At 49.7% G+C, this 12,611-nt stretch overlaps 2 protein-coding genes across 14 annotated transcripts in view; both read left to right on the top strand.

Moving 5' to 3' along the window:
* Nucleotides 1-7,684, top strand: part of SEPTIN2 (septin 2) — a 34,334-nt gene extending 26,650 nt beyond the window's left edge. For both annotated transcript variants that reach the window (XM_060151614.1, XM_060151615.1), the window contains exons 12-13: nt 3,081-3,183; nt 5,681-7,684. In XM_060151614.1, coding sequence (XP_060007597.1) covers nt 3,081-3,182 — 102 coding nt within the window. In that variant the 3' untranslated portion in view covers nt 3,183; nt 5,681-7,684. The remainder of the gene's footprint in view (nt 1-3,080; nt 3,184-5,680) is intronic.
* A 1,945-nt stretch (nt 7,685-9,629) lies between these two features.
* The window catches only part of FARP2 (FERM, ARH/RhoGEF and pleckstrin domain protein 2), a 92,999-nt gene continuing 90,017 nt past the window's right edge, over nt 9,630-12,611 (top strand). For 10 of the 12 annotated variants that reach the window (XR_009540984.1, XR_009540986.1, XR_009540982.1 and 7 more), the window contains exon 1: nt 9,630-9,734. The gene's annotated coding sequence lies outside the window, so the exon portion shown is untranslated. The remainder of the gene's footprint in view (nt 9,735-12,611) is intronic. The other 2 variants (XM_060151599.1, XM_060151593.1) reach the window with 2 other exon arrangements.

Raw genomic sequence — 12,611 nt, 5'->3', positions numbered from 1 at the left:
GAATTGAGGCATGTTGAGTAAATAATAAGAAAACAGGCCAGCCTTTTGGAAACAAATAAAACACTTCTTTGGCCAAATTAATTCACTGTGGATCAAATATTTAAATGTTAAAAACATAATCACAAAAGTTACCTGAAGAAAATTGAGGTAAATCTTCTACAACACTTGCCTAGAGACCTTTCTAAACGGAGAGAAACCATAGTGATAAAAAGTGATGGGGTGAGACCTTCAAGATGGCAGAGGAGTAAGACGTGGAGATCACCTTCCTCCCCACAAATACATCAGAAATACATCTACATGTGGAAGAACAGCTCCTACAGAACACCTACTGAACGCTGTCAGAAGACCTCAGACTTCCCAAAAGCCGTGAGGCTGACAGGGTCTTGGTGCTCTGACCGGGTGTCAGGCCTGTGCCTCTGAGGTGGGAGAGTCGAGTTCAGGACGTTGGTCCACCAGAAACCTCCCGGCTCCACGTGATATCAGACAGCGAAAGCTCTCCCAGAGATCTCCATCTCAACACTAAGACCCAGCTCCACTCAACGACCAGCAAGCTGCAGTGCTGGGACGCCCCATGCAAAACAACTAGCAAGACAGGAACACAACCCCACCCATTAGGCAGAGAAGCTGCCTAAAATCACAATAAGTCCACAGACATCCCAAAACACACCACTGGACGCGGTCCTGCCCACCAGAAAGCAAAGATCCAGCCTCATCCACCAGAACACAGGCACTAGTCCCCTCCACCAGGAAGCCTACACAACCCACTGAACCAGCCTTACCCGCTGGGGGCAGACACCAAAAACAACGGGAACTGCGAACCTGCAGCCTGCGAAACGGAGACCCCAAACACAGTAAGATCAGCAAAATGAGAAGACAGAGAAACACAGCATATGAAGGAGCAAGGTAAAAACCCACCAGACCTAACAAATGAAAAGGAAATAGGCAGTCTATCTGAAAAAGAATTCAGAATAATGATGGTAAAGATGATCCAAAATCTTGGAAGTAGAATGGAGAAAATACAAGAAACGTTTAATGAGGGCCTAGAAGAACTAAACAGCAAACAAACAATGATGAACAACACAAGAAATGAAATTAAAAATTCTCTACAAGGAATCAGTAGCAGAATAACTGAGGCAGAAGAATGGATAAATGACTTGGAAGAGAAAATAGTGAAAATAACTACTGCAGAGTAAAGAAAAAAAAATGAGAAGAATTGAGGACAGTCTCAGAGACCTCTGGGACATTAAACGCACCAACATTCGAATTATACAGGTCCCAGAAGAAGAGGAGAAAAAGAAAGGGACTGAGAAAATATTTGAAGAGATATTGAAAAACTTCCCAAATATGGGAAAGGAAATAGTCAAGTCCAGGAAGCACAGAGAGTCCCATACAAGATAAATCCAAGGAGAAACATGCTAAGACACATATTAGTCAAAACTATCAAAAATTAAATACAAAGAAAAAATATTAAAAGCAGCAAGGGAAAAACAACAAATAACATACAAGGGAATCCCCATAAGGTTAACAGCGGATCATTCAGCAGAAACTCTGCAAGCCAGAAGGGAGTGACAAGACGTGTTGAAAGTGATGAAAGGGAAAAACCTACAACCAAGATTACCCAGCAAGGATCTCATTCAGATTTGACAGAGAAATTAAACCCTTTACTGACAAGCAAAAGCTAAGAGAGTTCACCACCAAACCAGCTTTACAACAAATGCTAAAAACAAACAAACAAACAAAAAAAAAACAAATGCTAAAGGAACTTCTCTAGGCAGGAAACACAAGAGAAGGAAAAGACGTACAATAACAAACCCAAAACAATTAAGAAAATGGTAATAGGAACAGACATATCGGTAATTACCTTAAATGTCAATGGATGAAATGCTCCCACCAGAAGACATAGACTGGCTGAAGATCCGTATATATGCTGTCTACAAGAGACCCACTTCAGACCTAGGGACACATACAGACTGAAAGTGAAGGGATGGAAAAAGATATTCCACGCAAATGGAAATCAAAAGAAATCTGGAGTAGCAATTCTCATCTATTTACAATAGCCAGGACATGGAAGCAACCTAAGTGTCCATCGACAGATGAATGGATAAAGAAGATGTGGCACATACATACAATGGAATATTACTCAGCCATAAAAAAAAACGAAATGGAGTTATCTGTAGTGAGGTGGATGGACCTAGAGTCTGTCATACAGAGTGAAGTCAGAAAGAGAAAAACAAATACCATATGCCAACACATATATATGGAATCTAAAAAAAAATGGTTATGAAGAACCTAGGGGCAGGACAGGAATAAAGACACAGACCTACTAGAGAATGGACTTGAGAACACGGGGAGGGGGAAAGGTAAGCTGGGACAAAGTGTAGGAGTGGCATGTACATATATGCCTTAACAAATGTAAAACCGATAGCTAGTGGGAAGCAGTCGCATAGCGCAGAGAGAGCAGCTTGGTGCTTTGTTGTAACACCTAGAGGGGTGGGATAGGGAGGGTGGGAGGGAGATGCAAGAGGGAGGGGATATGGGGATATATGTATATGCATAGCTGATTCACTTTGTTGTAAAGCAGAAACTAACATACCATTGTAAAGCAATTACACTCCAATAAAGATGTTTAAAAAAGAAATAGCAAGAAAACATAAAATAGAATAAATGAAACAAATGTAAAAAAAAAAGTGATGGGGATGCAGGAGGGTGAAGAGTCACCATTTGAATCACCCAAAGTAGCCGGGCCCGTCACTCCCCTTTAGTGTACATTCCCCACTGGGTAGTGGCAACTCCTTCCTACCTTTTTAGGTCAAAAACTGTCTCATGTTGTCTTTCTTATTTCTTCTGTTTCTTGATAATTTTTATTTTTTATTTGAATTGCCTATTCATATCGTTTGCTCAGTTTTCTGTTGAGCCATTGGTCCTTTTACTGGTTTGTAAGAGTTTTTTGTATGTTAATTCATGGTCATGTTTTGGGAGAGCACAGACGTTTAAGTACTAGCAATCACAGGACCCCCGTAAAGCCTGCTTGGGGACAGCAGAGCCCGAGAACCAACGGTGTGTTCATCTCGTGTCCGCAGCTCCGCCGTATGCAGGAGATGATTGCCCGGATGCAGGCGCAGATGCAGATGCAGATGCAGGGTGGGGATGGCGACAGCGCGGTCCACGGGCACCACGTGTGAGGTAACGACCAGGCCTGTAGAGCAGGCGCGTGTCCACCCGAAAGGATAGAGGTTGCCCCTCAAAACGGAAGCTGCTCCACGCTTCCTGTTTCGTAAAGGGTTTTCGTGTTTTCTAAGCTTATAAGTGTGAGTAACAATTGTAATGGAAAAACTGTTTCCCCTTCCTACGTAGGGAAAAACACTGTTCTTCCCTGCTGTGTGCTCCTTTCCTGTATGTCTCCTTCCACGCAGAGTGCCCTCACTCCTGGTGACCAAATGTGTGGAGGTTCCCCTGCGCCGAGCAGTGCTCCACAACACCAGCTGGGGGTCCTGCAGTCTCAGTTCTGACACCATCTACCTGGAGATGCTGTCAGACCCCACAGGTCGAGGGCTCAGTCCCACAAGTCTGCCCCCCACTTTAGATGCCAGTCCAAAATCCAGGTTGTCACCACTGCTTCTGACTGACCGCCTAGAGATCAGAGGTGCCCACCCCACCGTGGGTTCAGTAATTTGCTAGAGCGGCTCACAGAACTCAGAGAAACGTTTTGCTTATTACTAGGTCACATTTATTAAAGGATATAATAAAGAACAGAGGTGAATAGCCAGATGCAGAAACCCACAGGGCGAGTGAGGTCCAAGAGAGTCCCTAGTGCAGGAGCCTCTGTCCCTGAAGAGTTTGGGTGTATCACCTGCCCGGTTTGGATGGATTCACCAACCCAGAAGCTCTCCAGACCCCTGCTTTGGGGATTTTAAAGGAGGCTTCCTCGAATAGGTATGATCAGTCATTAACTCCATTTCCTGCTTCTCTCTCCTTTCTGGAGGGTGGGGGACAGGGCTGGAAATGACAAGCTTCTCATCATGGCTTGGTCTTTCTGGTGACCAACCCACAGAGTTCCCTTATTAGCACAAAATCAGGGAAGGTACATGGGTTTCAGGAGCCCTGTGTCAGGAACAGAGGTCAAGGACCAAGTATCAGGACAAGAGGTGCACCTGGTGCTCTGACCACTTAGCAAATGAAAGGGTTTTCGGGGCTGTGTGCCAGGGCTGGGGGCAGAGACCAGGGTCTGCTTTTATTGTCTCACAGCAGTAGAAGAAATAAAGTAGCTTTTATTGGTCGTGCAGTTTGAGATTTATTAAAGCTGAAAACACCTCTTCAAAGTGTTACCGGAACAGCTTAGGCCAACTAAAAGTAGAGGTGGGGTCAAGGGAGGGAGAAGTATGCCAGGCAGGCCAGGGTGACCTTGCTGCTCCTCAGCACAGCTCTGCTCCAGCCGCTGGGGATCAGTGGCGCGTGTGGCTGTGTGGCCGGGTGTATGTTGGCCTCCCTGCTTGAAGGGAGACTGGGAAAAGGCAAATGTCCGCTCCCCTGTACCCTGTGGACAGGGCGACACTTAGAGCTGTCCAGTGGCTGCTTCCATACCTCCAAGAGGAAGGAGGGAGAGGGGAAGTCACATGAGGACCAGAGAATGAAGAGTTGCGTGGGTGGGGCGGAGGCAGGCCCGCTCCGTGGAAGAGTGGAGAGGGGCCAGTCGGAGTGCAAGCTGGTACAGAGCTGGGTAGGGACCTGATGCAGGGCACGCGAGCGTCGATGCAGTCCCTCAGGAGGCGATGGGGTGGCCCGAGTGACTGCAGGCTGAGCTGACACATTGCAGGACCAATGAGATGGGAGGTAAGGGGCCCGGAGCTCAGGCACCTGTCAGAAGTCTTCCACAACACGGACAGGTGATGAAGGACGTGGGGCGGGGCGGGCAGGCTGGGGGCATTGGTCACCAAAATAAAGCCCCTGCCCCTTTGCGGCTTATTGGGAAAGGTTTTAGTTGTGAAATACATGCACAGAAAGACACAGACACACATGTACAGTGTAACCAGTTGCTTTTAAAGGGAGCATCCAGAGAAGCCCACCTGGGTCAGAGTTGGTTGCTTTTCTTTCGTCATCACGTTGAAACCTTAGGAAGGTCCTGAGGGCACGTGCTGAGTTCGCACTTGCCCAGTGAGGACATGGACGCATGTGCTGAGTTCGCACTTGCCCAGTGAGGACATGGACGCTGTGCAAGGGTTTAAAATTACCTGCCTGTGGTCACGTCACATGTCAACTGATGGACCTCCTGGCCGCACAGGGCAGTCCTGCCTGGGCAGGTTTGCTGCCTGATGGGAAATGATGGCAGAGAAACGGACTCCTGAGGGGTGGGGCTCATTTGAGGCAGGAGGGAGCAATAGATGTTAGCTCACTCTCTGATCTTGCTGCTGCTTTTCTTAAAACTTTATGGAATTACGAGAATTCTACTTTTGGTACATAAAATTAATCTGCATTTCTGTATACTTTTCAGTTTTGCAGTACTCCTGATTTCCAAGAGCTTCATAAGTGACGTTTTGATTTTAGTCAACTCTGTGGTCCTCAGAACCCACCTTCTGCTCAGTTTGTGCCGTTTGTTGTTACACAGGAAAATAATGCTACCAGTGGTCCAAGCAGCAGGCATTGCATCACTCCCATTTAAATGTGTTGTGTTTTGTTTTTCCAGAAAACACTTTGCAAGATAACATTCTGACAAGTAACACAGCTGCGTGTTTTCAAGACTGTTGGAGGGGTGCCTGTCCACATTTTACAGTACCTGTGCCTGAGAATTTAATTTTTTAAAAACTTTTGATGTGTTATTTTGTATGAAGTACTTTAACATTTATATTTCATTATGTTATACTTTACATTTTGTGAGGTTAACTTTCCATTTCCATTTTTTGTCCACCTTAACTGACCACTAATGTTAGAATTGATTCCCAGGGACCAGTCAGCATGTATAGTTAATAGTTGAATTTGATTTGGCTGGCCTAACCGACTAATCATGATTTATTTCTAGAACATTCAGATTTCCCAGAATGTTCCTGAGTAGCAGAGACATGGACCTAGTGACACAGAAAGATGAGAGCTGCCCTGGTACAAGGCCATTTCTCACCAAGTCATGGCACCTGGTTAGCTGTCTTGCTTTGTTTGAGCACAACACCTAAAACCAGTTCTGCTGCTATAACTCAATACTGTTGGTCCATCTGCACATTTATCTGTTTACCAAACGAAACAGAATTACCCAGTGAGATACATGTTTATACTTAAATAGCTTTTTTAAAAACAGGCTTTTGGGGGTGAATTTTTTAACAAGTCTTTGGATTCTTGGGTCTATGCAGAGAACTCGCCACAAGCCACTTTCTGTAGAGTTTGCCATGAAAAATCAAAGTATACGTGAGCTGCAGTTTTCATGTTGCAACTAAGATTCTTACCTACACAATGAGAGTCAAACTATTTTTATTCAACTAAATTAAAAAATAACTTTTTAAGGAAAATTAACAGTTGATCTGTGCAGAAACCAGCCTTTTTGTATTTTTATACTGCACTTTAATGTGTTTTCTCTAACTGCAGGTATAGGGGACGTGCCTCAGCAGTGAAAATAAGGGTCCTTGGGTGGGTGGCCCCGAGGCCTCAGCCCCGTGGGGCCCAAAATGCCTGCCAGGTTTTCCTGGTTCGGCGTCCCTTTAACTGACGCTTTCCTGACTGGTTCTCAGGCAGATGGCAGTGATGTGTCTGTGTGCGGGCTGTCTGGCCCTTTTTCAGCCACTGTCATTTCCTTCCGTGTATCGTGCGAGAATGAAGGCTATTTCAGGTCTGCACCGTGGGCTGGCTGACGGGTGCCGCCAGTTGAAGCCGCATCTGGTTGGTTTCCTGTGCCCTGTGGCCTTGGCCCTTTCCTGTCCTTGTAGCTGGTCTCCCTGTCGTGCACTCAAAGGGGCGCTGATGCACTTGGGGGTTGGCTTTTTTCCAGCATTGCTGCTGACGTGGGGAAATTGGTCTCCAAAAAGTGACAGATGAAAGAAGATCTGGAGGGAGCAGGTGCTGGTTCAGTTTTCTCATTTTGCTAGAACAAGAGGGGTTAAAATGGAGAAAATGCTTATTACTCCAAGGACGAGGAGGGGGTTTTGTATTCAACAGACAGAAAAGAAAATGAGATGGTTGAAATATATTAGTTACCAAGGTGTACTACAGAAAATCACTGGGTGTTCTCCTGACTTTGCCCTTTCACTGTTGGGTAATTGCAAATGGTCAAGAGCTATAGGTTTAGGCACATTGTGCAAAGTTTTTACCAAGAAAAAGTGTTCCATGACCTTAGGGCCCCTCCATGCAAGGCTAGTTATTTGGGTTATTATGTCATTTATTAACTATGCTAGTAAAAGCTGTTTTTAAAAAGGGGTGGGGTGTGGCAGCACTTGAAAAGTAGTAGGTGTAAGCTCTATATAGTAAAACTACTACTTAGTGCCACCTAATGGTTATGGGGGTGTGGGTGGACCTACACTGTAAGACTTTTAAATTCCCGTTTGTTTTGCTGCCCGAATCTAAATACTTTTCCTAATAGATAATTGCCCTTTTACTAAGATATAAGCTTTACCTATAAAAATGTATTTTGAAAACTTATTTTACACAGCAATTTTGTATCCATTGAAACTAACCTTTTACCAATAAAGCACTATTGTTTAGATATTAAGTGAGTAGTTCTCGTTATTGGCTCTTAACGAGGTAAAGGTGTAAGGTTTTCTGGGAAAGATTCAGAGAAAGCCCTGCGTTTTCTGTGTATAAAAATCCGGAGGGGGCTTCCCTGGTGGCACAGTAGTTAAGAATCCGCCTGCCAGTGCGGGGGACACAGGTTCGAACCCTGGTCCAGGAAGATCCCACATGCCACAGAGCAACTAATCCCGTGCGCCACAACTCCTGAGCCTGTACTCTAGAGCCCACAAGCCACAACTACTGAAGCCCACGTGTCCTAGAGCCCGTGCTCCGCAACGAGAAGCCACCGCAATCAGAAGCCCGCGGCACCGCAACGAAGAGTAGCCTCCACTCGCCGCAACTAGAGAAAGCCCGCGCACAGCAAACGAAGACCCAATGCAGCCAAAAATAAGTAAATAAACTTTTTAAAAATCAGGAGGAATTATTTGCACCAACATCTGTACCCAACAACTCTGTATCGGTGATCCCAGCCCAAAAGAGCAAGCCATAAAGATTGGAAAGGAAATAGTTACAGGGGAATCTGATCATCTACTTAAAGTGAATGATAAAAATGACCACTAGTGAGAGTTCAGTGATGTCTGCCCACTAAATAGAAAATGTGGGGAAGGATCTCATTCACTGTAGTAACAACTACTAACTTATTAGAAGAAATATTGAAAACCTGGACTGTAAGCCTGATGTGGGTGGCTGGCCGGCCCTCTGCCCACTCCACTGACCACCGCAGGGCCCCTTTACTTCTTTCTCAGTGTCTGCCTAGAACCCTGTCTCTGGTTCCTTTTTTCCAGGTCCCTCCCTCCCCCAGGTCCTGCACCTCTGCCTCAGGCCCTCCAGCATACACCCCGCAGCCTCTGACCAGGCTTTCCCCCTGCGGGGTCCCCACTGGCGCTGCTCACCTGTCGGGGTTCCGTGCCGAGGGGTGTGTGTGCCACCCTGGGAGCAGCGAGAACAGCGCCTGGGTTCTGACATCGGGGCTGCCGGTGGTGTCGCTGGGGGCCAGTTAGAGGAAAAGCTCGGAGGGAGCGACTGGGGACAGGAGTGCCCTTCTGAGTCTCGAATCCGAAGCTGCCCCGCGGGGAGCGGCTGTTCCTGCTTCCTTTGGGAAACGTAAGGGGTCGGGGTTTTGATCCGGTGGCCAGAAACCTAGAGTCCCTCCTAGATGGGTCCGGGTCCATCCTCGGTTTACTCCCTAGACAGACGCGCGGGGGCTCGCGGGCGCGCTCCTGGCCTTCCCCGGGAGGCGCGGGGACTGCGGCGGGGGCCAGGACCAGGGCAAATTGAACCGGGTCTTGAAGGATGCGTAGAAGTTCACTGAACCTCTTCGAATAAGGTGCGTGTGCTGCTGCTAGTCGCGGGCCTGGGGGCTCCGGACGTGGTGTCACGTTTCCATTTCCGGGTGGGGGCCACAAGGCTAGAGGAGGACTGTGAAGCCTGGAAGGGCCTCGGGCCTCGCCAGCACGGCCCGTTTCCTCCTCAGCACATTCTCACGGGGCTATCGGTGCCCGTAGGCCACACCAGTAGCCCCAGAAGGATCGCAATTGGTGGGTGGAGCAGGTAACGGGAAGGCTGGCAGCCAGGGGCGGGGGTGGAGGGAGCCAGCAGATGGCCGTGCCGGCACCGCGCCCCGCCCTCCGAGCCGGACCCTGCTCTCAGAGCCGACGCCCCGCCCCCCTGAGCCGGCGCCCCGCCCCTCCCCGAGCCGGAACCGCGCCCCGCCCAGGACCCCGCACCGCCCTGCCAGCCGAATATCTGCTGAATTGCATTGGACTCCGCGCTTGCCCTCTCGCCCTGCCTCCTCCGGTCCATTCACCAATCAGAATTCTGTGCCGCGTTTCTAGGCCGCGGCCGCGGAGGCCCCGCCCCAGAGTCCGCAGGCCAATCGGCGGCGCGTCCGCGGGGGCGGGGGCGGAGCCCTGGGCGGGGGGTAGGGACTGGGCGCGCGGCGCGGGGGCGGCCTACGGGCGGTCGCAAGCGGGCGGAGCAGACGAGGGATTTGAAGGGCGCTGCAGGCGACAGCGCGGGCTTGGCGGCTGGTGAGCGTGCGGGGCAGCGGGGCCCCGGTCAGGCAGGGGCCGGGCTGCGCCTCGGGGGTGGGCGGCGGAGGCCGTGGGCCGAAGCCCAGGGCAGGGCGGGCGCCTCCGGACGGCGGGAGGCCAGAGGAGTCCACGCCCGGGCTCAGAAGGCCTTACTTAGGGCGGCAGGCCCCGTGCGGGGAGGGCCGTGTGTGGGGAGCCTGCCCGCTGGAGGCCCGGGGTGGGCGGGAGGGTCCCGCGTGGAGGCGCCGGGGGTGGGCGGGGAGGGTCCCGCGCGGAGGCCCCGGCAGAGCCACAGGTGAAAGCTCGCGCCGCCTGAGAACACGCCCTTTTTGGCCTTTCCTTAGATTGTATCTTAACGCCGGGAATCGGTATTAGGTGTTAATGTTTTTGTTTTGTTTTTTGGTTTTTGGTTTTTTTTGCGGTACGCGGGCCTCTCACTGTTGTGGCCTCTCCCGTTGCGGAGCACAGGCTCCGGACGCGCAGGCTCAGCGGCCATGGCTGACGGGTCCAGCCGCTCCGCGGCATGTGGGATCTTCCCGGACCGGGGCACGAAGCCCTGGCTCCTGCATCGGCAGGCGGACTCTCAACCACTGCGCCACCAGGGAAGCTCAGGTGTTAATGTTTTTACTCCATGAAGTGTAGAACGGCTCCTCAGACAGTGGGGAGACTTCTAAAGGCAGACGGTGAAAGCTGGGGCTGGAATATGCCCCCGTTTCCGTTTACTATGGTGGCTGCAGCCTCTGGTGGCCTTTCGTGTGCTGGTCAGTAATTGCCGTGAAAAACAAATTCACACAAGGTGCGTTGAAGGAAATAATGTCAGTCCACAGTGAAAGGATGGGAAGATTTACATCTCAGGGTGGCTCTTCTCTGTACCTTTGCTCACGTCTGTGAGGGCGCTTCCGGCGGAGGACTGCGGAGGTGCTTGATGGGTGTCAGGAGCGTTGGACCAGCGGGCTGCTTGTGTGTGTGGACAGTGTGCAGTTTTCTCCTGCCACAGAGATGGGAGAGGACATTTGAGGTCAGCACGCATGGAGTGACCTTTGCTGGTAGGCCACATCTAATGTTCATTGTCTGTATCGGCTGTTTTTTGAAAGTTTTTTATGAGTTCCTGTACACTACAGACGTAGCTCTTTGGGAAGGGTTGTGAAGTGCTTCACGCCCGTTATTTTATTTGGTTCTCTCACAATTTGCAGAGGAGACGTGCCCAGGCCCCGTCTGGAAGCAGAGGAGCGGGGTGACCGGTTTAGGGTCACACCCTGGCCCTGCTTCCCCCGTGCTCCTGCTTTGTTGCAGATTCTCTGTGAGCAGTTCACACTGAGCTGTTTGGACCAGACGCTGACAGGAGCTGCAGAAGTTTACTGGCTCATTTACATGCATGGGCATCCTTTCCCAAAAGGGAAGTTTGTATGATACATTCATCTATCTCTGCCTCAGGTTCCCTATCAGCAAATGAGGTTACAGTTTACCTGCCTCATAGACTTGTTGTGAGGATTAAACATCAGTGGAAACGCTGTTAGCTAGATGCCTGGGACACAGTAAGTGCTTGACAAGTGTTAGCCATTATATTACCAGGTGGAAGAATGATCTGAGTAGACAGTAGAGAGAGAAGTACGCAGTATTTAAGCAGAATTATCCTGCTTGGAGGGAAGGATATGCACTGGATTGAGAAAGCAAAGGTGGATGCATGGGTAATTCCATGCAAGCTCTTTTAAATCCCCTGGGCCCCAAGGAATTCTGTTCCACTCCTTTCCAAACACTCCTGCCTCTAGTCACACCAGCACCTCCTCTATCCTGAGACGGTAACAGGTGTTTGTTGCTGCTGCTTTTGCCCTTTCAAGTTTGTTCCTGTTTTTTCTTCACCTGCTTTCGTATAAGCCTGCCACCTCCTCATTTGCTCAGGGGTCGTGAGCTTCCTGCACACGGCTTGGCGTTAGGCGCAGGGAAACCCCCCTGTAAAGCTGGATGTTGCGCCGAGGTCACTCTGGTGGTACTCTCTGAGATCCCGTGTGTAGAGCATGATTGCACGGTAGCATATGTGTCAATTCCAGGTTTTACCTTGGCAACAGGGTGCCAGAAATGTGAGGGGGTTCCACAAAGCTTAATATGATAGAGGCCGGTGTTTGGTGGGTTTCTGGTGATTCTGTAAATTTCGTCTAATCTTTTTGGAGAGCAGCTAGCCCTATGTGATAAAGATTTTGATTTTGGAATCCCAGTTTGTTTTTGAAAACAAACTTTGTTACATAAACTCTGCATGTCAGGGGTAGAGTACTCCTCAGCCAGCAGACATGCGCTGGCAATCTCCTTCCTATCCTTCCTTCCCAGCAAAATTTGAACCATTTTGATCCATGGAAATATGTTCAAAAACACGTCTTAACCAAAAAGGCGAGGTAGTTTGTACACAGCAATTATACGGATGTAAAAATGTGCGAGGACATGGGCAAGGATCAGAAGGGAAGGTGGAGTGATGTAAGTAGTTTTATTTTAGGGTCACAGGACTGTTTTCTCGCTAAGCTGGTGTTCTGGTTTATAGTCATTTTAAAATTCAAAAGCAGAAAGGCCCTCTGACGTTGTCGGGTGCAGTGACGAATCTTTCTTCATCCCCTCTCTCCCAGCTGCAGCACAGAAGGAGGTATGAGATTCCACCCAGACCTCTTAGGTGGGCCCTCGAGACCCCCACAGCCCGACCCACCGTGGGCATCCTCAGGGCCCCCGCCACTCTCAGCCTTGCCCAGCAGCCCCTGCCTGCGCACAGGCTGCTCTTGTCTAGCTGGTCTCCTGTCGCCCCGCAGGGCCCAGCTCCTGCTTCATCCCGGAGAGCCGTTGGCCAGGCTAGCCGCGCTGCCTTCCTCGGTGTTACCTCGTGCCTCCTGCCTT

The sequence above is a fragment of the Lagenorhynchus albirostris genome, chromosome 6 (genome assembly GCF_949774975.1).
Source record: "Lagenorhynchus albirostris chromosome 6, mLagAlb1.1, whole genome shotgun sequence".
In the NCBI taxonomy this organism is placed as follows: Eukaryota; Metazoa; Chordata; class Mammalia; order Artiodactyla; family Delphinidae; genus Lagenorhynchus; species Lagenorhynchus albirostris.
This window is presented reverse-complemented; position numbering and strand designations above follow the sequence as displayed.